The 23,813-nt window shown below is 40.7% G+C and overlaps 1 protein-coding gene across 7 annotated transcripts; it reads left to right on the top strand.

The window, feature by feature from the left end:
• Positions 1 to 199: 199 nt before the first annotated feature.
• nin (ninein (GSK3B interacting protein)) lies at positions 200 to 23,679 on the top strand. Of its 7 annotated transcripts, none has more exons than XM_088432448.1 (27): positions 200 to 426; positions 2,776 to 2,988; positions 4,492 to 4,585; positions 5,313 to 5,497; positions 8,762 to 8,807; positions 8,893 to 9,059; positions 9,330 to 9,476; positions 10,000 to 10,167; positions 10,258 to 10,394; positions 10,498 to 10,638; positions 11,327 to 11,501; positions 11,566 to 11,676; positions 11,924 to 12,013; positions 12,505 to 12,765; positions 12,866 to 13,863; positions 14,140 to 16,086; positions 16,550 to 16,619; positions 16,902 to 17,063; positions 17,130 to 17,246; positions 17,369 to 17,482; positions 17,550 to 17,696; positions 17,767 to 17,868; positions 17,941 to 18,063; positions 18,614 to 18,715; positions 18,842 to 18,916; positions 19,426 to 19,460; positions 20,632 to 21,994. In XM_088432448.1, exons 2-27 carry the CDS (start codon positions 2,797 to 2,799, stop codon positions 20,864 to 20,866), a joined length of 6,141 nt encoding a protein of 2,046 aa, XP_088288574.1. In that variant the 5' UTR covers positions 200 to 426; positions 2,776 to 2,796; the 3' UTR covers positions 20,867 to 21,994. The 7 variants fall into 7 exon arrangements, 6 of the variants coding, with proteins under 6 accessions (XP_088288574.1, XP_088288573.1, XP_088288572.1 ...); XM_088432447.1 differs by lacking the exons at positions 200 to 426; positions 19,426 to 19,460; positions 20,632 to 21,994 and adding exons at positions 2,662 to 2,682; positions 22,088 to 22,201; positions 22,271 to 23,679; XM_088432446.1 differs by lacking the exon at positions 200 to 426 and adding an exon at positions 2,662 to 2,682.
• Positions 23,680 to 23,813: the final 134 nt, after the last annotated feature.

The raw sequence follows: 23,813 nt of genomic DNA, 5'->3' as shown, positions 1-23,813 counted from the left end.
AAAAGAAAACATATAAGGGATTGGACGAAAGAGTTTTGATTGAGGTTTGTGATAGCCAATAGAGAGAAGGAAATACGTAGACTGTCAATATTGTTTTGACCAATAAGAGTCGGTTTGTGCTTACGAGTGCCCGCCTGTTCCTCCATCAACTGCTTTTCAAAATCTGCCATCAGCCGCGGTGGAGGGAGAATGGCTTTCACTCGCGAAGGGCGGCCCATCCCTACAGAGAAGCAACTCGTCTCGTTTTGAACAAAACTTTACATTTCGAACCGCAAAGGACTTATCTTTTAAGAACGAGGAAACTACGACGCGCTCTGCATCTAAAGGAGATGTGTCCAAAAAAGTTCGTTTCGAATTAGGATTTTTTTTTCCACTTCCCGGGTTGCAAACGGGACGTCCGTTTTTTTTTCAGTTTTGGAAAATTAGGTGAGTGTCTTTGCTTCTTTTTTTAATAAAACTCCAAAAATTCTTTGTATTTGTATTGAATTTGGCAACAAATGTCAAGTGGTGAAAAGTTATGCCCGTTTAGCTGCTAAAAAATGTACGAAGACCATTAATGTTTTCTCGCTTTATTTCTCATACTTCCTGTTTAAAGCGCCTCTGTAAATATAAACTTTTTTTGCCCTACAAATTCTTCTTCACATTAAATGCTCCAATTTGAAGTTATCAATAAACTATGTGTCGACAGAGTTACCGATGTATCAGGATTATTTCAAAAGCGGAAACAATCATTTAAATAATCCGTCGATTGTTTTGATTAATCGAATAATCTGATAAAAAATGTTTCGTTTTATTTATTTCAAAGCAACATTTACTTTAAATAGACAGGACAAAAATTATATGTCCCGAATTTATTTGTTAAAATGCAAAATGTTTTAAAGTAAAAGCTCATGTTTGCAAATGTCTGATTTTCATAAAAAAAACTAAGATAATAAATCTGTTTTTTAGGAGGACTGGAGAAATTAAAGAATATTTATTCTCGAAGCATAAATTCAGTGTATTTGGGCAGTTTTAGTCTCAAAATGATTATCAAAATATTTACTTTCCTAAACCTTCCCTATATGTTTTCATGATGTGAAACAGAGTAATTATTATTTGTAAAATGTAGATTTAAACAGTTGTGAAAGATCAAATATATAATGCACTTAAATGCAACACTTCTGTCAATTTTTTTAGGGTGAATTATTTATGAATTAGGGTGGCTTTTGACATATTCTATTTTTATTTTAAAAAGTTAAGTTGTACATATTGTTAGCTTAGCACCTCAGGCTCATTTGTGCCACAGAAAGTACGGTGGCCTTTAAGGGACAATGCTTCAGTGTAATTTTTTTTAGAAATACAATATATTAACTACATGGACAAGGTATATTTGCATAAATTCTTCATTTTAAAGTGCATTGTTAGCAGATATTCATGCTGTTTTGGTCTTGTGACAAGAAGAGTGCTTTACTTTGGGTTACTTTTGACCCGTCGCAGCTGGAGTCTTAAGAGTAAAAACAAAACAAAAAACACATCTCTTCTGGCGTCCAATTGGCTATCATCTGTGATTATCTGGCATCCTGAGTGCTACTCAAAGGTGAACATGGAGAATATTGATGTGGGCTTTGTATATGACCCCCCATTGTGCAATGAATGGGTATGTGTAGAGTGGCACCTGGTTGAGAGTGCTTGTTGGTGAGCAGCTGGAAAAGTGGACCCGGCAGGATTTGTCTTGATTCATTTCATGTATAGAAGCTGTTCATTTTCTTTGTCCACCTTGTATTTTTTTTAAGCAATTTTTATATTCGTTAATATTGTTCTTTTTTCCATTAAAGGTAATATGTGGGTTTAACTCCTGCTTTGAACAAATGACTTGAAAAAATGTACAATTTTCCATTTCAAAATTGTGATTTTTTTTTTCAAGGTTTTCAGCGTTTTTTTTTTAAAGTAAAATTAACATATTTTACTCCAGACAGATTTTTAAAGTGTTGGATTTATGCTAAAATAATTGCAAGTTATAGCCCTATGTAAAGCCTTAATTTAAATGACAAAAGTGTAATTAAACATAATGGATAATTGATCTCACTTTGGAACTCGTTGTGAAAATGACAAAGCACTTTAATATCTCAGTTTCATTAAAAAAATTGTTGCTTATAAGTTCAGAAAAAATCTTTGAAACTGCAGTCCGCTTAAACCGCCAGTTTTCATTTGTGAGGGCCAAAAAAAAATCCGATAACTTCCTTTATAATTCCTTGAAGGTGCGCCTTATATTGCAGTGCGCCTTATATATGAAAAAACATTTTAAAATAGGTCATTCGTTGAATGTGCGCCTTATAATTTAGTCCTGAAAATATGGTAATCATCTAATTAATTATGGGCAAACTATTCTGCGGGAATGCTAATCAAGTGAACTATCCCTCTAAAAAAAAAAAAGCAACTAAATTTGCTTCACTGACTCTGCAGCCATGTTTTAGTGTACAGTAAACAGAGCACACATGCTTTGGACTATGGAAGCAAAAAAAAAAAAAAAAATCTCAGAGTTCAGTGTCACTATCAGGGTCAGATTTTGGCCACATCTCTTACAGTAATTAGCCAGTGTGGCTAATCAGTTCTAATTGGATTAGACAAAGCCTGCGCAGCTAACGAGGCTGAGTCACAGAATGTGTGTGAACCGAACAAAGAGCGATGCTTCCACCTCAATTAGTCAGTATCACATTTGGATAGTGACTCTAAAATTCAGATTTATTTACGGCCGTCGTCCAAAAATGAGCATTTTTCTCGCTCTTCCGTTTTCAGGGCAGGCTGCTGTCCTGTGGAATGGATGAGGTCCTGGAGCAGGACCAGTACGAAAAGCGTCTGAAGGAAGTTTTCGATGGCTTCGACGCCAGCGGCCGCGGCTCGCTGTCCCCCGAGGAGCTGGCCGAGCTGTGCCTGGCGCTGCACTTGGAGGACGTGGCCCCGGCCCTCCTGGACGCGCTGCTGCAGGGTCGGGAACGCATCGCCGAAAGGGTACGTGGCCAAAGCATCTTTGCCGTATTCCATAGCTGGAAAGTTATTACTTTGCGTGCCGTTGACGTGAAAGAATTTCGACGGAAATCGGACCCTACCGTGCCATTCCATTCAATTCCCGGACAACAACTTTTTTTATTTACCCCTTGTTCACACACTTTGCAAACTATACACATTGCATTTTTTTCCTATGTTTTTTTCCTAAAGTTATTTATCAATATTTGTTTTACTTCAACCACTCAAATTGTTCAGGGGCTTCAATTCTTTCCATATGGTTGTAGGTTAAATTTATTAACAAAAAATTGAAAAATGGTATGGTCTGTCTTTGTAGTCTGGCCTCTACCGCCACCTACTGTCTTGAGGTGAAACATGTCATCAAAGAATTTTCTGTTCGCTGACATAATTTGACTGGAATGTTGCAAAAATCGCAGGAAAATCAATGGAATGAATCCCATGAAAAAGCATCTGAAAATTTGTCATTACGATGGTTTTATATTGTCCAAAATTTGGACAATAATTATTTTTGTGCACAAAATCTCTCACGTCAAGCTCCAGACACATAGAAGTGTCAGAATCGTTGCATTTTGCAATTTACATGTTTTAATCAGCTGCTGGAGATTTTGCTGGAGTTTTTTTCAATTTTTTTTTTTTACGACATCGTAAAAAAAAAAAAAAAAAAAAAAATCCATAATTTGTAACATAATGCCACAAAGGTTAAAAGTTATTTCTGGTAATATGTGCTAAAAAGTTTCACTAGTTTAATTGTGTATGTGGAACTTCAATTACACAGCAAAATTCACCCGTTTTAATCCATTTTAGCGGTCAGCCATTTTGATACTTGCTGTCAATTGAAAATGACATCACACTTCCTCAGATTCTGAGAACGACCAATCACAGTTGACCTTGTGAATGTCACACACCCACAATTTGTAATTTACATTAATAAAAAAAAAAAGCACCCAAATTGAAATTTGTGTATTGACAAATTAAACCCCAATCAATGGTTGAATTAACAATTTTAAGAATTATATGGACTAGTGTATTACTGGAACACCTGGTAAACCCGTTTATTCCAGTAGTACACTAGTCGGAACCAGTTGAACACCTGTTCAAACGAAGCTCGCAAAGCGGACGAGATCTTTTAGATTAAGACCAAGAGGTTTTGAAAGCGAAAGTCTGGTTTGTATGTAAGCGTGCACATAGACCTCTCGGCTATTGTTTTGCAGCGTGTGCAGGCTGAATAACCGGGGTGGGGGTAGCGTCATTACTTATGTGGCGGGGTCGGGCCCTGTGACCCCGTTGCCCACTCATGACATCCAACAAAGAAGCCAAAAGCGGCAGACGCCAACCGGGCCTCACAAAGAAAATCAGCATATTCACATTTGGCAGCTGTTGATCGTTCAAGTGTGGCCTCGCTCGCAGACTGCCACGCCTCTTAAGGAATTTACTAAATTTTGAATTTTTTACACAGATCTGGTTCTAATCGCTCACATCTAACCACAGGTCGGCTTTGACCAGTTCAGGGATGCACTAATTCTGGTGCTATCTTCCGGCATCGAGGCTACGCAAACGCAACAGGAAGTTCCGTCCCGACCAGGTAGTGTACACGTTATTCTCTTATTTTGGATTCACGCCCGTGGAAATTTGAAGTCCTTGCCGCTTGTTGATCCCGTATCTAAAAGGACCCTGCCCCAAAGGGTCTCCTTTAGTTTCCAATAAATCACCCCAAAACAAGATTTTCCACAGTACTTTACAGAAGCGATAAAAAACAATAGTACAAGAAACCAAATGGTATGCTCTGGTATGCACACTTAACATACAACAAATACAGCATATAATTTAAGATTGTGAACACAAGAAATTTTGAAGAATCTACAAAGATGAGATTTATTCTGTTTTGCTTTAGTTTTTATATTGTTGCTCTTGGTGTGTCCTATACACGGTGACCAGAATTTAACCTTAAAGTTAAAGGGACAGTGTGTAAGATATGGACCGTTTTTCACTCCGGACAGCAGGGGGTGCTGCAGGTACCATTGACTGTAGCTACAACAAACATGGCCGCCTCCAGAAAAGTGCCACCCCCCGTGTAATATAATTTAATGATAACTAGACCTATGATTATATTTCAAACATACTGTTGCTCATTAAGAACACATTAATTTGCAAATTTTTGAAATTTACAATCGTTCAATTTATTCATTTTTAATGAAAAACGCTCTAAATCTTACACACTGTCCCTTTAAGAGTGCATCATAATCACAGCTGCTTCTATGTTTGGGGAATAACTGGATTTGTCAGCTCTGTCTCTGAATTTTTGTCATCAGAATCACCCGACATCCAACCAAAATTCACGAAAGGAAGCAAACGTTACGGGCGCCGCTCCAAACCGGAATTGCTCAACAGCACCATTTCAGAATTTTGCGAAGAGACGCATGACCAGGAGGAAGACGCCGCAGGCACCGAGGACACTAAGGACAACTATGACTCTGCTATTCCAAGGAAGCGGGAGGTAAAAAGCAACACACTTGCACCTCGGATGCCATTTTTATCGCCCGCCGTCCCTATATAGACCATATCTCTGTGCTCTGGCGTTATTCTGGGCTAATCAGCTTGGCCTAAAATTCACACGGCCTTGTCATTACATCAACACTCAGGAAATAGCCACGAAGAATCGGCGCAGAGCCACAATGTTTGCTTTGCGTCCCAGGGGTTATTTAAACTATAAAAATGGCGGAACAATGAGTGTTTGCATCATAATTGGAATGTTATGCAAAAATAATTTAGTAGCAATTTTAGGGAGGTTACATTCTTGATAAAAATGTCTATTCTGGACAAAACGGTGTGTCGAATCCAGATCAAACTAAATTGTCAGAGCAAGCTAAATCTGGATCTGAGCCAAATTTTGGGCAATTTGAAATCTCATCACACAAAGATGTAGTTGGGATGTGATGGGTCATCCTTTCAGAAGATTAATAGCTGTAGTGTCCAATCCAGTTCAAACTGGATCTGATCCAGAATGTACATTTGTTACAAATTTTAAATCATATCCCGGCTTGTACTTTTGCATGTTCTTATGAAAAGCTCTTCATCTGGATTGAAATTTTGGAGCCAAGGCAAAAGTTTTATATAACTGATCCAGTTTCTAAGATTGATCATTCATTGTATGTGTATCTTAGAATCAAGTCAAAACCTTGAACCAAATAACAAAAGTTGTCAAACCAGAAGCATCATCGCGACTTTGGTTTCTGTCCTTCGTGCCGGCATTTCAGATCTCATCCAATAGGGTTGAAATTTTGTCCAGTTTGTGGAGAATTGCGTGTTCATTCCATGTTCCAGTCCCATGAAAAATATTTTGTCTGGATCTTAGCCGCCTTGTACGTTTTGCAAGCGTTTACACAGTCCAATGGAATCAGTTCAGTTTATAATTCTGTATTGCTGATGTGGGAATATAGATTTCGGCAGTGGATCCATATGATTTGAAGCCGCGATGTCAACTAAAACTTTGATCCACATCTGATCCGGATTTATACATTCCGATGAACCGTAACTGGAATTAACATTCAGTATCCGATTTGACGTGGTGATTCTCGGCTTTGGATGAATTTTTCCGTCGTGAAAATTTGCAAATGATTCTGGTGGCCTTAAGAGTTCCTGGATGTTCTCTGTGTGTGTCCCATAATGCTGATCTTGTTGATCTACTTGCTGGATAATCCCACTCTCATTGCTGGCATACACGTCTCTTGACAGATGCTTAGGCGGTTCTAAGCTCTTAACATTTACCGGGACCTCGCCGCATTGGCCAACGGAGAAATTGGGGCATCATTTTGGCGTTGAAAAGCAAGAGTTTGAACGATGAATTAAATGAGACCTGTGAGGTTTTTTTTGTTTTTGTTTTCAGCGGCAACGTTTTGGTAGTTTTCGTTGATTCGGTTTATTTCTGCCATTTTGGTCTTGGCTTGCCATTTCAAGATTTTTGGACAGATTTTGTCGTCCTTTAAAAACATAACATTCCGGAGTATTTTTTCGAGTGATGGTAAACTGTGAAGGATTTGAGTTCTTAACATCACAGGTAGCGAAGTTGAACGCTCCCTAAAACACAAAACTTTTAACTCTTTCAGTGCCAAGAGTTATCTGAAAAGGCAACTCCTAGAGCAGCTGTCAAATACCTTTTATATTTTTTGTTTGTGTATATAAATAGCACTTACAATACTCTATTATTATTATTTTAATATGTATATATAATTCTGATGTTTTTACCTGGGGTTTTATACACATTTAGCTAATGATAATAGGTTTCTATTGTCCGCCATATGACGATTTCGCCTTATGATTCCAACTCTGGAACAAATTAATTTCTTATGGCAGGGGTCCACTCGATTTGGCCATTTCTGGGCTTCCTCCCAAAACAAATCTGTAGAAGTGTTGAAGCATGGACAGATGGAGTTCTTCAGAAACGCCAAAGTTGACAAAGAAGTGTCAGCTGGTCATCACGACGGCTGCTCCAGCCTGGGTCGGGCGTGTGGACATTCCCTGTATTGTCTCCGCGCCCTGCAGTCCAGATGCCTTAAGACAAGCGTCCGTGTCGTGATAAAGAACCGAAGCGTGTCCTTTTTAGTTTGGACAAATCCAGGTGACGACAATGCGTCGGTGACCATTCACTGGTCTGGCTTGGACGTCCAGCTGCTCTGGATGGAGGAGGGTACCGGGAAACAAAAAAAATCACCCCCACCCTTCTGGATTTCTCCACACCATGTATCAAAAGGCCTCTTGAAGATTCCCCCATCTGTTCTTCATTCCCTCACTCTTTGCCTTCCAGACAATAGGGTTACTTACCCCCAAGCAACCAAATCAAAACCTCTCCCTCTCGCCCCCATCGGAGCCGAAACTCATTTAAAACTCAGGCTTGACGCTAAAGAAGCAGCTGCTGCACAGACAAATTAGCCAGCAGCTTTATTTATTGCTCTACATAATCAGTTTCTCAGCTGGATCCTTCTCTCACTCATGAGAAACTTCTGAAATGGTCATGCTGTAGGATTTATTGAACAGCAACCCTTCACGCGCTTAATTGTGGAACAAATGTCAGCTTTTACAAGCAATGTGACTTTTTAAATCTCGCCGGTGGTTCCGGAGAAGGTTGAAGTTAAGGCAATTGGCAATGGCCACAACATTTGTATTTTTCCATAATAATGTTAGAATATTTGGTACTTTATTTGAGTGGAACGTAGCTACGGTTTTCTTTTTACTAATAGGACTGTTTAACATTAAAAAGAGAAACTACATTGGTAATAACAAACTAAAGCTGTCTATGAATATGACACGCCAGAATGAATTATTTCAATGAAATGACTAAGACTAAAATAATAAAAGCTTTGGCATTTGCCGATATTTTAAAAGGTACTGTAGCTAAACGATAAATGCGAGAGCTGCGATCGTTAATTGTGTATAGAATTAAATGAATAAATAATTGATAGTTTGTTTAATTCAAAATCGACCAACTCCTTGGTATTTCATCCTCTCACGAGTAAACATTCTCCTATTTTTGTGCTCATCCATGTAAGCAACTCATCTTTTTGTTTAATCAAAAATAAACGTTTTTGAACATTTGCTTTTACTTGGGAGTAATAAATTCAAAATGTTACCCCTTTTTTTACGCCGTTATGGACCAAGCCGCTATCTGAATTTGAATTTGAACCCGCCTGTCAGCTTTTTTTATGCTTGTCAGATGCTCATGTTGTTTGTGTCTTGCACATTCTCCTTTTTGTGTTTCCACCAGCGCTGGAATGCAGAAGAAACAAGCACAGAAGAGTATGAAGCCGAAGGTTTGTTCCAGTTATTCCTGCCAGAATTCCTTTATTTAGATATTGGCTAGTGGTTACCTTGTAAGTCACTCTGGCATTTTTGCAGGCCAGATGCATCTATGGAACCCAGACGAGCCGAGTACGCCTCGAAGATGTGCCTCGGCTGCCCTGGAGGAGAGGATCCAGCAAGCCTGCCGAGAGTTGGCCATATCGTGGCACGGGTCTGCCGAATGCACGGAACTGCTTGCCCTGTGCGAATATGTGGGCTTGGAGGTGAGCATTATAAAAAAATATGATTACACTAGTCAAAACAAGCCCCCCTCCTCTTTACTTTATCATGTTTTATTCCCGATCCAAACAAGCTTTGAAAATTCGTTTTTCCCTTGAGAAAGTTTTTGTACCTGCATCAACTTTCATAAAGGTCTTCAAAATAGCGTTTTTAAATTCAATAACTGGGGTGCTTCTACTTGGAAAAAATGTCACAGTCACAAATTAATTTAGCCCCGCCCTTATTCTTTCTTACTAATGTGTTTCTTCTGTCAGATAAGTGCAGACGTGCTCCATGGCTTCAACAGTGAGGGATGGATCGATGTTCAAGAGTTTGTCTCCACCGTTTTAAAGTACAACAAGCCTGTGGCTCTGTCGGCCTCCACTCCTTACAGGCAGCTGAAAAGACAGCACTCCACTCAGGTAGGCTGAGCTTATCTCAGAATTTCTTGCAGCACTCAACCGTGAACGTGTCAACAACTTTTCACTTGTCTATACGTGCTAGGATCTTTTAGCTTCTTTTTTTTTAGATTAAAGTCCTTGCAACATTCCAATTTTGTTAAGGCGAAAGTCTCCTATAAACTAAAGCCCTCAATTATTTTTGCTAAGCCGCCTCCAGGAAAGTGACCCTCCCTCAGTTCGCTATGTTGACCGTAAATAAGGTGATTACTTTGAAAAGTTGAATCAGTGAAATATGCATCAAGTTTCAACAACTGTAAGCTGCTTTTTTACAGCGTTTATACAGGTTACATGTTAGTCTAAAACTGAAAAAAAACTTATAGTATAAGCTGGATCAGTATACCTAAAACTGCATCATTTTTAACCTGAATAAAAGAAAAGAGCTATATGGTTTCATGTTAGTCTAAAACTGAAAAAAACGAACCAAGTGCGCCAAACTGCCTGGAAAAAAAAAATCAAACCTTATTTTATTGCAATTCCTTTGCAGTCCTTCGATGAGCTGGGCCGGCGGATTGCCAACCCCTCTGCCCTGATAAGCACCATCGGCATGCGTCTCTTCTCCACCCTGGACGACGGCACCGGCTTCACTCCGGTCGAGTCCATCATCGACGCCTGGATGGAGGAAGGCATAGAAAATAGCATTGAGATCCTACAGGTGACACATGCTCGTGAACTTTTCTGTGACTAGTTCATATTGCCTGCTTGTTGAGATGGTTGTCAATAAGGCTAATTTACTATCCTGCAGGCGTTGAATTTCAGCCTCGACGGCAAGCTAAGTCTGTGCGATCTGACCTTGGCGCTTGAAAACGAACTCCTGGCCACCAAGAATGGCATCCACCAGGCGGCGCTGGCCAGTTTCAAAGCGGAAATCAGACATCTCCTGTTAGTCCGATCGGAACGGTAGAAAATCAATTTCTGTTCGAGTTTTATTGGATTTACTTTGTGTGTGTTTTGTTTTTTTTTTTCCCTCTCTCACCCCTGTCAGAGAGCGTGTGGACAGCGAGTTGAGAGAGAAGGAGAAAATCCGATCGGACTTGGAAAAGGCGGAAAGGCTTAAAACCCAGCTGGCCACCGAGGTGGACGAGCATCACTTGTCAATCGAGCGCACAAATATTCTTAACCTCAGGTATGACTTACCCAGTAATGTAAAAACATAATGTGATATCCGTAAAATTATTCTTACAATATCAAAAAGGGCTTTTTTTTTTTTTGAGTCAAGTTTTAATTATATTTTATCAAACTTTCATGTGTTATTACATCATAGGCTGCGAGAAGGTGTACACAATTTCACAAGAAAGAAATATTTTATGAAAACATGTTTAATTTTTGATCTTTGACACATTTCGACAAAAGCATGCCACAGACGAATTATTATAACATTATGAATGAAAGATTTGTTTCCAAATTACAATATATACTGTATGTAAATAAAACTTTATGCTGTTTATACATACAAAAGAAAAATGATAAAATTAAAAATTAACAAATGCTTGTTTTAATTCCTTACCCCTTTTAAGTAGTCTTGTATATTATATACTAATATAGCTACACATGTTAGTATGTGTAATGTATATAAAAAACATGTAATTATGTATAAAAACCTTATATAAATATACATATATCGCATATATACACTTCGCAATTATCCACAATTATCCACAATTAAAAAATATAGCTGTTACATACATATCCACACAATGCTACATAATAATATTAGAAATTTTGAGACCATTTTGGCCTTTTTATTGAATAATATTCCAACCCCAAAAAGCACAGTTGCGTTATTGCTCATATGACTATTTGACCATGTGCAGGAAGCTGGAGGAGGAGCACCAAGAGAAACTTGCAGCGGTCAGGTCAGACCTGCTGAAAGAGATGGACCTGATCCGCCAGCAGGCGGCGCAGCAACGCGAGGAACTGGAGGCAGAGGTGGACAGGATCAAGGAGGACGAGTCCTTCCTCAGGGACCACCTCTCCATCTCGGTCAAGGTAGGTCCGAATTTTCTGTGTTTGGAGCTCGGAGCGTAGTAGAACGGTGTCCTCGTCTTGAAAGGAAAACCGACGTCTGGAGATGGACCTGCTGGACTGCAGTGAAAAACTGAGCCAGGCCCAAAGCCAGGTGACAAAACTGCAGGCCAATTTGGACAACATCATGAAAGAGAAGGTAAGATGTGAGAGGAGACTTGTTTCAAACCCTTCCACTACCGATTTTTTTTCTTTTTACGAAAAATCAAATTTATGGCTTATATTACTCGTTTCTAAGTCTAGGAAAATGGATTTAAAAAAAATCCCACTTCCATTTCCATGCTATTTTTTTTGAAAAGCTGTAGGACGCATTGGCCCAGCGGGAGTGAAAATCTTATGCGTTTCTAAGCAATTTCACTGCATTTGTGTCTGCGTGTGATATTTAGTTTGGTGACCTGGATCCCAGCAGCGCTGATTTTTTCCTGCAAGAGGAACGCATCAAGCAGCTGCGGCTGGAATATGAAGCGCAGTGCAGGGTAAATATTACAGCATTTACCACATATGATTCCGGTCCATAAATATTTTTTCATTCACAGTAGTTTTTCTTTTTTCAAATTGTAAATGTTTTTTTTTTTCCTCCTTATGTTTTTTTTTTCTTCATTATACTGTTTTTTTTCTCACTTTTTCTTTTAAATGTTTTTTATCTATCATAAAGGTTTTATCCCCTTTGTGATTTTCTTTATTATTCTGCATATGCTCTTCCATTCAGAGATTTTTTTTTCATCTTTTATTTTTCTTCAATAGATGTGTTTTATGCTTATATCTTTTAAAGCAGTAAAACTCAGTTTATATTTTTTTATGACAGGAACAAACGTTTCTTAGATTTCCTACAGTCTCTTAGCCAATCAGGACTCAGAGCAAAAGGAATGCGGAACACAACCCCTGTTAAAGATGTATAGCAAAAACTCTGATAGTCATGAATCAAACTGCTTTTTTTTTAATGCGTACTTCTTGATTATTTCACCAGGAACTGCAGGATCGCGTTGATGAGCTGCAGTCCGAGCTGCAGGACTTGCACATCCTGGGCCGACCTCCGCCCCCCTGCCCCCAGCCTCTCTCAGAGGAAATGGAGAGCAAAAGCCCCGGCGGGGAGTCGGACCCAGGCCTCGGCTCTGAAGACGTCCATCCGTTCATCAGTATAAACCTGGAGGCGGAGATGATGCTGGAGAAGCATAAGGAGCAGCATTTGTGCCAAATGGATGACTTGAGGAACCAGCTGGAGACCAAAGTAAGTCTGCTTCATTATCCAAATAAGTTGTTTGTGCTTTTTAAAATATGTGCAAATCGGATTGATAACGCCTTAAATATATTTGGTTTCCTCACCGCAGATCAATGAATTCAACGCTGCGGTTGAGCAACATGAGAACCAGAAGACAGCACTGGCCCTCCAGCACCAGCAGGAGGTCCAGGCCTCAAGGGAGGAGTTGGCCGACGTTCGCTCACGGGAACAACTTCTCCAAAACCAGCTTGAGCAGGCGCAGCTAGAGCGAACCCGCCTGGAAGAGGAGACGCGGGAGGTGGCGAGCACCCTTCGGCGGCAGCTCCTTGAGGCAGAGAGCGTCGCTGTGGAACGCGAGGAGCAGCTGAGGAACCTGCAAGAGCGAAAGCTGGAGCTTCTTGCTGAGATGGAGGAGCTACGAATCCAACACGCCAGTGCGATGAAGATTTTAGAAGAAAAGAACACAGAAAAGTTAGAAGCTGGACTGCAGGATTGGGAGAGGAAACTCCAGGAAGAGAAGGACGAGTTGGAGAAAATGTGGATGGATGGTTTTGGAAAGGAGAAGGAACTGCTGAAGCAAGCTCATGAGGAGCAGCTGACAGTCAGACTTGAGGAGGTGAGGACCAGCTTGGAAAAGGAGCACCAAATCACCGTGAAAAGGCTGACTGAGGAGTGGCAGGAGCAGAGAGCTCAGCTGGACAAGCAGAACAACGAGTCTCTACAGTTGCTGTTGGAGGAGGCCATGCTGAGGTTGGTCAAGGAGCAGGAGGAGAAGGAGACCGATCTCCAGGAGCGCTGGGAGAGCGAGAGACTGGGTCTTCAGAAGCAGCACGAGCGGCGGGAGGCCAAGCTCAAGCAGGAATGGGACCGGGAGAGGCTGCAGCTGGAGGAGGACTATGAAAGCATGCTTCAGGAGAGACTGGACGAGGAACGGGAGAAGCACGATGCTGAGAAGGAGGAACTGGAGAGAAGGCTGAAAAATCTGGCGGAGCTGCACGAAGAGAGCCACCAGGAGGCAATGCGAGAGATGACCCTTAAACACGCCGAGGAGAGGAACGTACTCAGTGGAATGCTGGATAAACTACGAGATGACATCACTCAGGAGAGGTGAGGAAATCGTACGGTAATAACGCTGCGGTTAAGATGTTAAAGACTCATGTATTGCATGAATAGACTAACATTAATTAATAGAATCTCGGAAATCGGAGGCTGAGCTGTATATTAGTCGTGGCTGTAACAGGAAGCGGCTACGCTTCCTGTCTTTTAATTCAAAATGTTTCTTATTCAAACTCACCTTTTTACACCAAAGAAAAATCTGACTTCAAATACACCCCTAGTGAAAATTGTGGTTTGCTGTAACAATGATAACATAACCATGTGCAGGCATCAGACAGAGGTTATCTTCTCCAAGAAAATCAAGCAAGTCGAGGATCGTTTCTCGGGTGAGCAAGAATCAGCAGCAGCACGCTTTCATGCGGACATTTTGAAACTGGAACAGCGCTATCAAAATGAGCTAAAGGAGCTTTCGGAGAGCCAGGCCAAGCAGAAGGTCCTCTGGCAGGAGCACTTGCACAGAGCGCTCCAAAGTGCTGAGGAATGGCAGAAAATGGCAGAGGAAGGCGCAGAGAGACTTAATCGAGAGTGGGAAGAAGAACGGCTCGGATTAGAAAAGGTCCATGGAGAAGTCGTGCAAGAGATGATGACAAAGACCCAGGAGTTGCAAAACCAAGTAGAGAGCAGCGCGATGACCACCCAGACCAAAGAAATGGAGCTGAGTCACCAGCTGAATGATCTGCACAACCGACTCCAGGAGAGTCTGCAGGCCAAGGAGGAGCTTATTGCTCATTCTGACAGGAAAGCCAAGGATGCCGAACTACTGCTCAACCAAACGGTAGAAGATTTTCGACAGGAAAGGGAGGAAATCCAGAGCGGTTACATGCAGCTCGAGGTGCAATACGAAGAGATGCTTTCGATATCCCACGAGCAGACCGCAGAGAGGATCTCGCTTCTCACCGAGCGTGATGATTTGAAGCTGAGGATAGAAGACATGGAGAAGCTCCTCAAACAGGCAGTGGATGACTTTGAGCTGGACCGGAAAGAACTTCAGGGACAGGTGGCTATTCTCGAGGAAAAACTGAAAAAAAGCCAAACTCGGGATCCTGTTTTGGGTGCGCCTAAGAACGAGAAAACGGGTACCGCATTAATTTTTGAAAATTCCTTCAGTGAGAAAGATCTAGATATTGAGAGCAATCCATTGAATGAACTTGGAGAAGACTCACCACAACTGTGTAAAAACCAAGGACCAACCAAATGTGAGAACCAAAACATGCATGTCTCCTGGACTTGTAATACAAATGGTCTTGACCGGGGTTGTAATGACCTGGAAACGTCAAACATTGAAGAACCTAACAACAACCCTGAAGTTCTTGAGTGCCATAGAGAAGGCTCCTGGACAACCTCTGACCTAAGCTTCCCTGAAACTGGAGGAAACTCAAAGCGTTTCTCATGTCAAGTTAAAGACTCATTACTTGAGGTATCTGAAGCTTTGGACTACCATAAGGAAGAGGGTGGTTCTCAAGATGTTCCTACTACCTCAGAAACCCCCTCAAATAAGGATCAGTGGGATGCAGAGACCGTAGTTAGTTCCTTGGTCCTCGTGGATCCTTGTGAACTATCTCCAGAGGATACCAAAGTTGACCGTGGTCTAGAAACTGACTGGGATGATCAGGACATTGATTGTGAATTCCAGGATTCTTCTTTTTTTGAAATTCAGTCTTCATACCGTCAAAGCAGAGAGGAGAGTTTTCTCCTCCAGGAGAAAATTCTTTTGCTCCAGCAGAAGACTGAGCTCCTCCAGAGTCTTATGGAGCACAACAGCAAGAAGATCCAAACGGGCCGTGAGTATCTGGAGGAAAACTATAGCCTTAAAGTCAAACTATTCCTGCTTATGGAGCACATCAAAGTACTGGAATCCAAGACCTCTAAACTGAAAGATCTTCAGGCTCGTTATGAAGATTGCGTGTGCGATAACGACACGCTGAAGTGGCAAAACGTTGAGCTTAAAGAGAAGATTTGGAGACTGCAAAGCCAGATGAGCGGTGATCAGATTTCTCTCCCAGACCACATCGGCAGGATTGGCCGGGAGAACTGTAAGCTCTCGGATTTGTTCCTGGAGTTTGAAGCTCAAAGGGACACCCCGGATCCCAGGAGCAACCTTTCTCAGGCTTCTCGCGTCACGGGCAGCTATGGTGAGTTTGAGGTTCACACCAGCGAACTTCACCAAGCCATCTCAAAGCTGCAAGCCAAGAATACACCTGCATGGGCCAGTAGGTAATGTGAAGACAACTTTTGGACCCTCATCCCCAGATTTGTGCTGTGGCCTGTCTTTATTGTTCCCAAATCTGCCTGACTGTATTGTGGTAGAACCCTAACTGGTCCTAAACTCCACCCCTGTTTTGGTAGCGCCGCCCTTCTGGACATGACAGGAATAACGCCAAGGACATAAAACGACTCGACGACGAACTGATTTCGACAGCAGTACTGCAAAGTCTCTGTGTTAAATGGAGCTTTGCAGACTTGTGATTTGGTTTCTTTGATTTCTGTCGGTGAATCGCAAAGTGGGGGTACCCGGATCCCAAACCATAAATTATGACATTTCATTAAAAAAAAAAAATTCCTGTCCAGTTTTTATATTTAAAAGCTTATTTTTTTCCCACTTCCTGTTGTAGACCCCCTGCTGTAGGTAGCCATTTAGAAGGTGTCTCATAATGACTGATTTGTATCTATATTCCAGGCAGAAACTGGAGCAGCTCAGCCAGGAGAAGCTTGCTGCTGAACAGGAAGCAGAAAATTTCAGCAAGGAGGTGAGGCAAAAATTTAGAATACAGCCGGACCTGGACTCGCTATTGTAATCCGTCCCGTGACTAAGCAGATTATGTATTATGCATATGAACTAAATTTACCTATTAACGCCATCTGAAATGCCAATTATTGAACCTATTGACTTGTTCCAACAAAGTATGATGTGCAATATTGAAATTTTAATTCTACCACACTGCAATGTTCATGTAAATTCGATTGATTGTCCAGGATCTCACTGTACGCATTTTTTCACCGAGCGCGTTGTCGCCGCTGACCAATTTCAGATGTCCGACCTTCGCTCCGAAAGCCGGCGACTCCAGAACGAAAACGGGTTGCTGACAGAAGAAAACGCCCAGAGCTTGGCTGATCTGGACGAACTCAAAAAGAAGCTGGCCGAGCTGATGCAAAATGATGAAAAGCTGGAGCCGTTCGCCACCAAGGAAGAGGTGAGCGAGTAGTCGTCATGGCGATTATGGTTGACGCCAGTGGATAACAGCTGGCTGTGTCGTTAGCTGGCAGCTTGCGTGCATTCTCTGGAAGAGGAGTTGACCAAAGGTGCAAAGGAGACAACCAGGCTGAAGGACAGGAACACCGAGCTGGTCAAGGAGGTTTCTGGCCTCAAGGAGAAGGTACCACTGATGTGTGTGTGTGTAAAAATGTATTGAGTCTTAACTCGAGCACTAAAGCCCTGTAAATGTCACGCCTGAGACTATGTGTGTGCAAAACACACCCTCCCATTTTTTCTGGACAGTTAAAGGAGGCGGGGTCAAATGAGAGTCATCAGAGCCAACAGACGGAGGAGCGAAATGATGCGGTCAAAGAAATGCGGGGTCTTTGCAAACAGGTGGCTGAATACCAGGAGAAGGTAAAGACCTTTTGGGTCTCCTTACTCACGCACACTCGGGTTTTCATTCCCTATTTCCAACTCCCAGGTGAAGAACATGGATGACACCCTTCAGGCCCTGACTAATGAGAGATCTTGCCTACGCTCGGATCTCCGCATCATGCAGGAGGACAGAGATTCCCTCCGCCAGGAAGTTGTGGTGATGCACAAGCAGCTGCAGAACGCCTCTGACAAGGTGAGACCTGTTTGACCGACCATAAACTTCCAATATAGTTGGATTCACACCTTTGTCCTCTCCTCCGCAGAACCATGTTTTAGAGTTAGCCTTGCGCAAGTCTGGCATCCAAATTCCCTGCAGGAAGCTCCACAAAGACGACACACTGCAGCGGAAGGAACAAGACGACAAGGTTTCATATCAGAATCTGACGCTAGGATTTTGTGGATGACTGTGAAAGTAATCCTCTTGTCGCCGCTCGCAGGCCGGCATCCTGTTCTTGAAGCAGCAGCCGCACAAAAACAGCCAGTCCATGCTGCTCAAATCCTTGGAGCAGGAGAACGCCTCCCTCAAGCAGGAATTGGACGCCCAGAAGCTGCTGATCAGGGTAACGATGCACGTCCACTCAGATTTTTTCACGATTGGACATGCAATGGTCTAACTAGCTTCGCAGGCCCCCAGTTGCACCATAATAGTTGATAGGAGGCCTTATTTTCTTTTCTGTCTTCTTTTATTCTCTCCTTTTGTTTCTGTCTTTCCTTGCACTGGTATGCGTCACAAAATACACAGTCCCAGGGTTGCACAATTAATCGAATTTTAATGGCGATCACAGTTTTGACTGCCACGATTAATTAAGATGATCCTCGGCGATATTAACATTTAAAAAGCCGGCGATTATACATGTCAAATCATGCACTCTGTCATCCTAACACTAGGGGGCAATGTTTCTCACATGTTTACATGACAAAAGCCTTTGCTTTTTAATCACCTTAATATGTTATTTACCAGTGTGAAATGGCGTTGAGTTTCTCACCTGATTCCTAATATATACAGTGCTAGCTGACAATTGAGAAAAATCCGTTTGGCAAAAAATTAGAATAAATTCGGTTTCAAATGACTTTATTCACATAAAGTCTGATCTTGTGTTGTCATGTTAGAATCTGACTGCCCAGGAAGGACATGCACAAATGAAGCAGCTGCAGGAGGAAAATGAGGCACTGAAGTCTGAGATATCTCGACTTACCGCGCAACTCTTCGAGGTTGGCAAAATATTTCAACCGCGCTTCGTTTTTGAAAATCGGTCGGTCTGTCGATGGCAAAAATCAAATGTGCCAATTGAACACAGAAGTTGACCCATCCCTCATTTTTTTTTTCTCCTTTTATAGTCATTCCAGGTTCACTTTACCGCATCGCCCCGCAGGACGGCAAGGGGGCATCGTTCCGCCGACGAAAACTCACAGGTACGAAAATGGCGTCGCGCCGCATTTCATAGTCCATTTTTCCACCTCACACACATTTCATATTGTCACGCTGATCCATCACTGTTATGTCTTAGTGCATGAATTGGAATGAAGTTTCTTTCCTTCTCACTCGTATGGAGGTGGTGTTCACTTTCCAACCATGTCTTTTGCATTAGCTGATGCATTGTGGGTTGTGATGAAAGTTGCCATGTCAAAATGAAAATTCATTTCATATTTTCTGAATGGTTTGCAGCGCTCTTGTTTCCCAGGTTCATCTACACATTCACTGTGTTTGGGTTTTGGTGGTTTGTAATCTCTTGGATTTTTCCATTTTGGTTCTATTGGGTTGTGGTCGCAAATCCATCTTGTTTGTCTTTGTTGTTTTAGTGCAGGTAGAGCATCGCCACTAGTGCAGTGCATGCGTTATTCCAAAATAGATGAAAATGTTTTTCCCGCTGAAAATTCGACACGCAAAACTTCTAATTGCATTTTTTTCTTAACTCTTTCAGTGCCAAGCGTTATCGCGAAAGGAAACCTATAGAGGGTCAGTGTTTTTAGCATTTTCACTCCTCTTTCAAGGCCAACAGAATATTGTGTACTATATGTAAATATGGGTGGTATTATATGAAAGATTGACTTCCATTCCTTACTTTGAATTGCATGTAGGTAATACCTATGTTGTATGTGTGAAAACACTGTCATCCAATGGTCACAGTTGCCACTACAGTGCTCAGTTGGCTTGTATTAGGTAAGCACTAGTCAAGGGTGTCAGCTACCCTCCTTAAAAAAAACGTATTTGACAAGAATTTTATTATTTATTGTTGGTATTACTATATTAAATAATGAGGATTCTCATCCATGGCGCTGAAAGAGTTAATTTATTCAAACTAAACCGAAGAAATGTTCATCTTTGCTTCTGTTCTTTCTCCCATCGATACTTCCAGTATCATCCATTCTTCCTGCTATATATCCCTCATCCTTCCTTCTGATTAGCCTTCGATTTATTGATTTCCCTGGAGCTTAGTCTTTTCATAGTCCTTCTCCATCTACTATCAATCACTCCTTTTGGGGGTGCAAGTTACTGTTATTTTTAATAATTGATGAATCTCTGTCAATTATTTTTTCGACCAATCAAAATGGATTAAATAACACATTTTCATACTTTCTTCGCAATATGACCCCCCCCCCCCCCCCCAAATGTTTGTCTCCACCCACTAAACATTTGACACTGCCCACAAGGAGTCAAAGAATATTATTTTTTTATTTATTGTGGGGTTAAACTATTTCCTTGGCGGCTTTAATGATTCGCCATGTTATGATGGCATGCTTATGTTTTTTTTTTTCAACTTTATTGATCATCAAAAATTGATCGTTATTGAACAAATCAGACAATCAATTTCCAGATCCCCCTAAACATGCTTCCGCAACTCCACAATCAGCCGAACGGATGACTCAGATGACAAATTGGCCATTTTGACTACTTCTGGTGGGCGGGGTCAACAATTTGGATCCACCCACACACTAAGACACGCCCCAAACTTCCCTCTGCAGCCAGGGCGGCTCGTTTTATTCATCACCACCGCGACGACACTTTCTTTCTCTGGCGTTTGGACTCTGCTGACATTTCGTAGTTATTTTCGTTAGCCGCTAAAAAGTTGGTAGGGATTAGCGAGGCTGGAGCTGTGGTCAAGTGTACCTTGCATTTCTCTCTCCAGGAAGTGGCGGCTGATTGGCGAGCTAACGCCAACGCAGAAGGCTACCGGCGGATCGGCGGACTTTAACACCAACGGCATCTTCTCGCTTTCAAGATGGCCGCCGCGCACTTGTCTTTTTAGCTGTCATCCTCATAGGAGACTCAACTATGACGCGAATGTTTGTCAATGCATTGCACTGCTGCTAGGTGGCGCACAAATTTCCCAAATGGGATTTCTAATTGAGATGAGCTCATAATTGTTTAGTTTTTGTTTGAATCCAAGACTCTGGTTTTTAGGTGGACTTGGTGATCCTTTTAAACGCCGGGCGTATTTGTGATGGTTTGCCATAAGATCAGGGAAGACTAAGTTTTTGAGGCGAGCAATCACAGGGTTTTATTTTGTGTCTTTGCATTTTGCCTTTTATTTTCCTTTTTATTATTATTTGAATTGCACATGCTCTTGTTGAATGTCATCTACTTTTTTTTTTTATTCTAATTTTGTGCATCAAAAGAGTTTTGTTTTTTTTAACACTGCTGCGCCACTAAGTGGATCACTTTTTTTTTTTTTTTTTTTGGTTTGTGAGGCGGAAAAGACTGTCACAGTATCACACACGGCCACCTCAGTTTGAATGTTGATAATTTATTTTTATTTATGCATGTTCAAATCACAAGATACATGTGTTCACTATCATGTTTTTTATTTATTATTATTTATCAGTATTTTATTTATTTTTGGGGGGTAGATTTCGTATTTTGTGTATATATTTGTTTACATTTTTTTAAATTGCAACCCACCCTGACACAAAAGGTACACATTTGTCAAATATCAATTGAGAAATGTTTCCAAGGTTAAGGTTGGCTTGGTTCATAATTTCTTGTTTAATTGGTCTTTCTTCCCTTTTTTTTACCTCCATGATGCTTAGCGATCTTACTTTTGATGATTGTGGAAAGGGTGGCTTTGGATTTACTTGAATCTTTACTTGTGAATCTTGTTTTGATTTCCAACTTGAAATTTGATTTTTTTGCGCGTGTGTGTGAATGGTTTGGTTCACATTTTTTCATTTTCATTGACAATTGTTGCAATTGTTGGCCCGTTTGTCTACTCTATACGCCCACTGCCTAATTTCTACTTTGAAGTATATTTCCTGGAATTTTTGTCAAACATATTTTACGTTAAAAACATCAACACTCACAATGATTTGTATTCCCCTATTTTTCTGCTCCTATTTTTCAATTCCCATTTTTAGCTCTTGTTCCTGTGTTGACTTGCTACAAATAGGAAATACTTTTTAATGTTGCAGTTCCCTCCTTCCCCTTTTATTTATTTATTTTTTAAAATAGAAATGTAACCCCTTTTTTCGCATTAAAAATTCTAGCAAATTCAAGTCTGCTTTGGTTAGCTTTGTTTGTTTGTTTCATGCTTCCATTTGCGTCTTAATAATCTTAATATTAATAATTGTTAATCCTTTTCTTTCCAGGTTGACCAGCAGCCCCGAATGGAGCGTATGGAGTCACGAATGAAAGAAATCGAGACGACGCTGCGTAATGTCAAGCTACTTCTCAGAGAAAAAGTGGCCCAGCTCAAAGACCAGGTCAGAAACTCACACGCGTCTTTGAAAGTGTGATTTCAGAGCGCGTTTACATTTGTCGATTTCTTCCAGGCGCACAAGAACAGAAGAGCCGACGTGCTGATCCGAGACCTGTACGCGGAGAATGATCAGCTGCTGAAGACTCTGGAGGCGGTGGAGCGACGACGCAGAATGGCGGAGAAGACCAAAGTGACGGCAAAGTGACATGCAAAAGATATACCGCAGTGCAGTGTATTGTATCTCCAAGAGTTGCAAAAACTTTTTTTTTAATTTAGTAAGCTGCCTGTACAATTATGTGTGAAATATCTATCAGAAAAGATTATACTGATTTTGTGAACCAGTTAAGGCTTCTCATATTGAAAATGCAATTGTTTGTACAACAATTTATTCTTAAAAATATATATATTTCTTTTAATCATGACTTGTATATTACTATTCTAATATAACTTCAGTCGTCTGAATTTTTTTTAACTTTATTTTACTAATATGAATTATGTATCATTATGTAAAAAAATTCGCGCCTGCCCCCACTTGACGTGCTGACTATAAATGAGATAATCTACAACAATTGTATATACTTAAACCTGTATCTTTTTTAACACTGACAAAAAAAGCAATATAAATCAACTTTGAACAACTGTTATATATTTTTACAGGGTTTATACGAGTTACAGCTTAGTCTAAAACAGAAAAAAACCAAGTGCATCAAAGTGCCTGAAACTTGCCTGAAAAAAATTACAATTACATTTCACATGACAAAAACAAAGCCTTTTCCTGGGGTAATCAGCACCCCCCAGCGTTTCCTCGTGCCTCTCTCTTTTTTTTTTTTGTTGACATATAAAGTATGTAAATTATTTTTCCCCTATTTATGTCCATCATCATTCAGAGTCATTATCTTCTCTAATTCTCTGGAAAAAAGACACTTGAAAAAGTATAAAGCACTTTTTTAACTGTAAACACACATCCATCTAAAGCCTAGATTATTTTCAAGTGTTTTTCCCCATGAAAGGGATATTCTAAGTCCATAGATCGACATTCTGTGTACGACTTTCCCTGTAAGGAGGTTTGCAGTGCTGTTAAAAATATACAAGTGTTCTTCTGTACAGTGTATGAATACCAAAGCACAAAGCTGCCTGTCGGCTGTGTGTTCATGCTAGTCAAACATCATGAGACTTAAGTTTTAGAATGTAAGAAAACACTAACTGTTGCACACGCTTTAAATGACTTGTGTGTTTCTGTATAGTGTTTATACTGTCAATATTACTGCGTATACTTTATTTCATTTCGGTCAATCCTACTAATCATTGAAAAGTGAAGTCAACACTTTGATTTTTTTTCCCCATACCTTCTGTATATGTATATTTTTTTATTAAAGTTTTGTATTTTTCTACCTTTATGTAGTGGGGGGAATGAATCTTTGTGAAGCATTTGTGTTTGTTTTTTTTTTTTTTTGTACCAGTCTAGATGGTGTTCTTGTTTTAAAAATAAAGGCTAATTCAGTGAACTGTTATCAAATTTATTGTATTTATGCATTTATTTCAATATCCTGTTTTTCTCCCGTTATCTGTGGGGGAAAGAAAACAACGGTATATTTTATTAAATGTTTATTTTCGGG

Source organism: Hippichthys cyanospilos, chromosome 14, assembly GCF_059441005.1.
Source record: "Hippichthys cyanospilos isolate Australia breed blue-spotted pipefish chromosome 14, RoL_Hcya_1.0, whole genome shotgun sequence".
NCBI lineage: Eukaryota > Metazoa > Chordata > Actinopteri > Syngnathiformes > Syngnathidae > Hippichthys > Hippichthys cyanospilos.
The sequence above is the reverse complement of the archived record's forward strand: the minus strand, read 5'-3'. Positions and strand labels throughout refer to the sequence as shown.

Excerpts from the sequence above, each read along its gene's own strand:
- nin (XM_088432446.1), top strand. Across the intron at positions 9,060-9,329 it reads GCGAATATGTGGGCTTGGAG|ATAAGTGCAGACGTGCTCCA; the intron begins GTGAGCATTATA and ends TTCTTCTGTCAG. Across the intron at positions 17,064-17,129 it reads CGTTCGCCACCAAGGAAGAG|CTGGCAGCTTGCGTGCATTC; the intron begins GTGAGCGAGTAG and ends CTGTGTCGTTAG.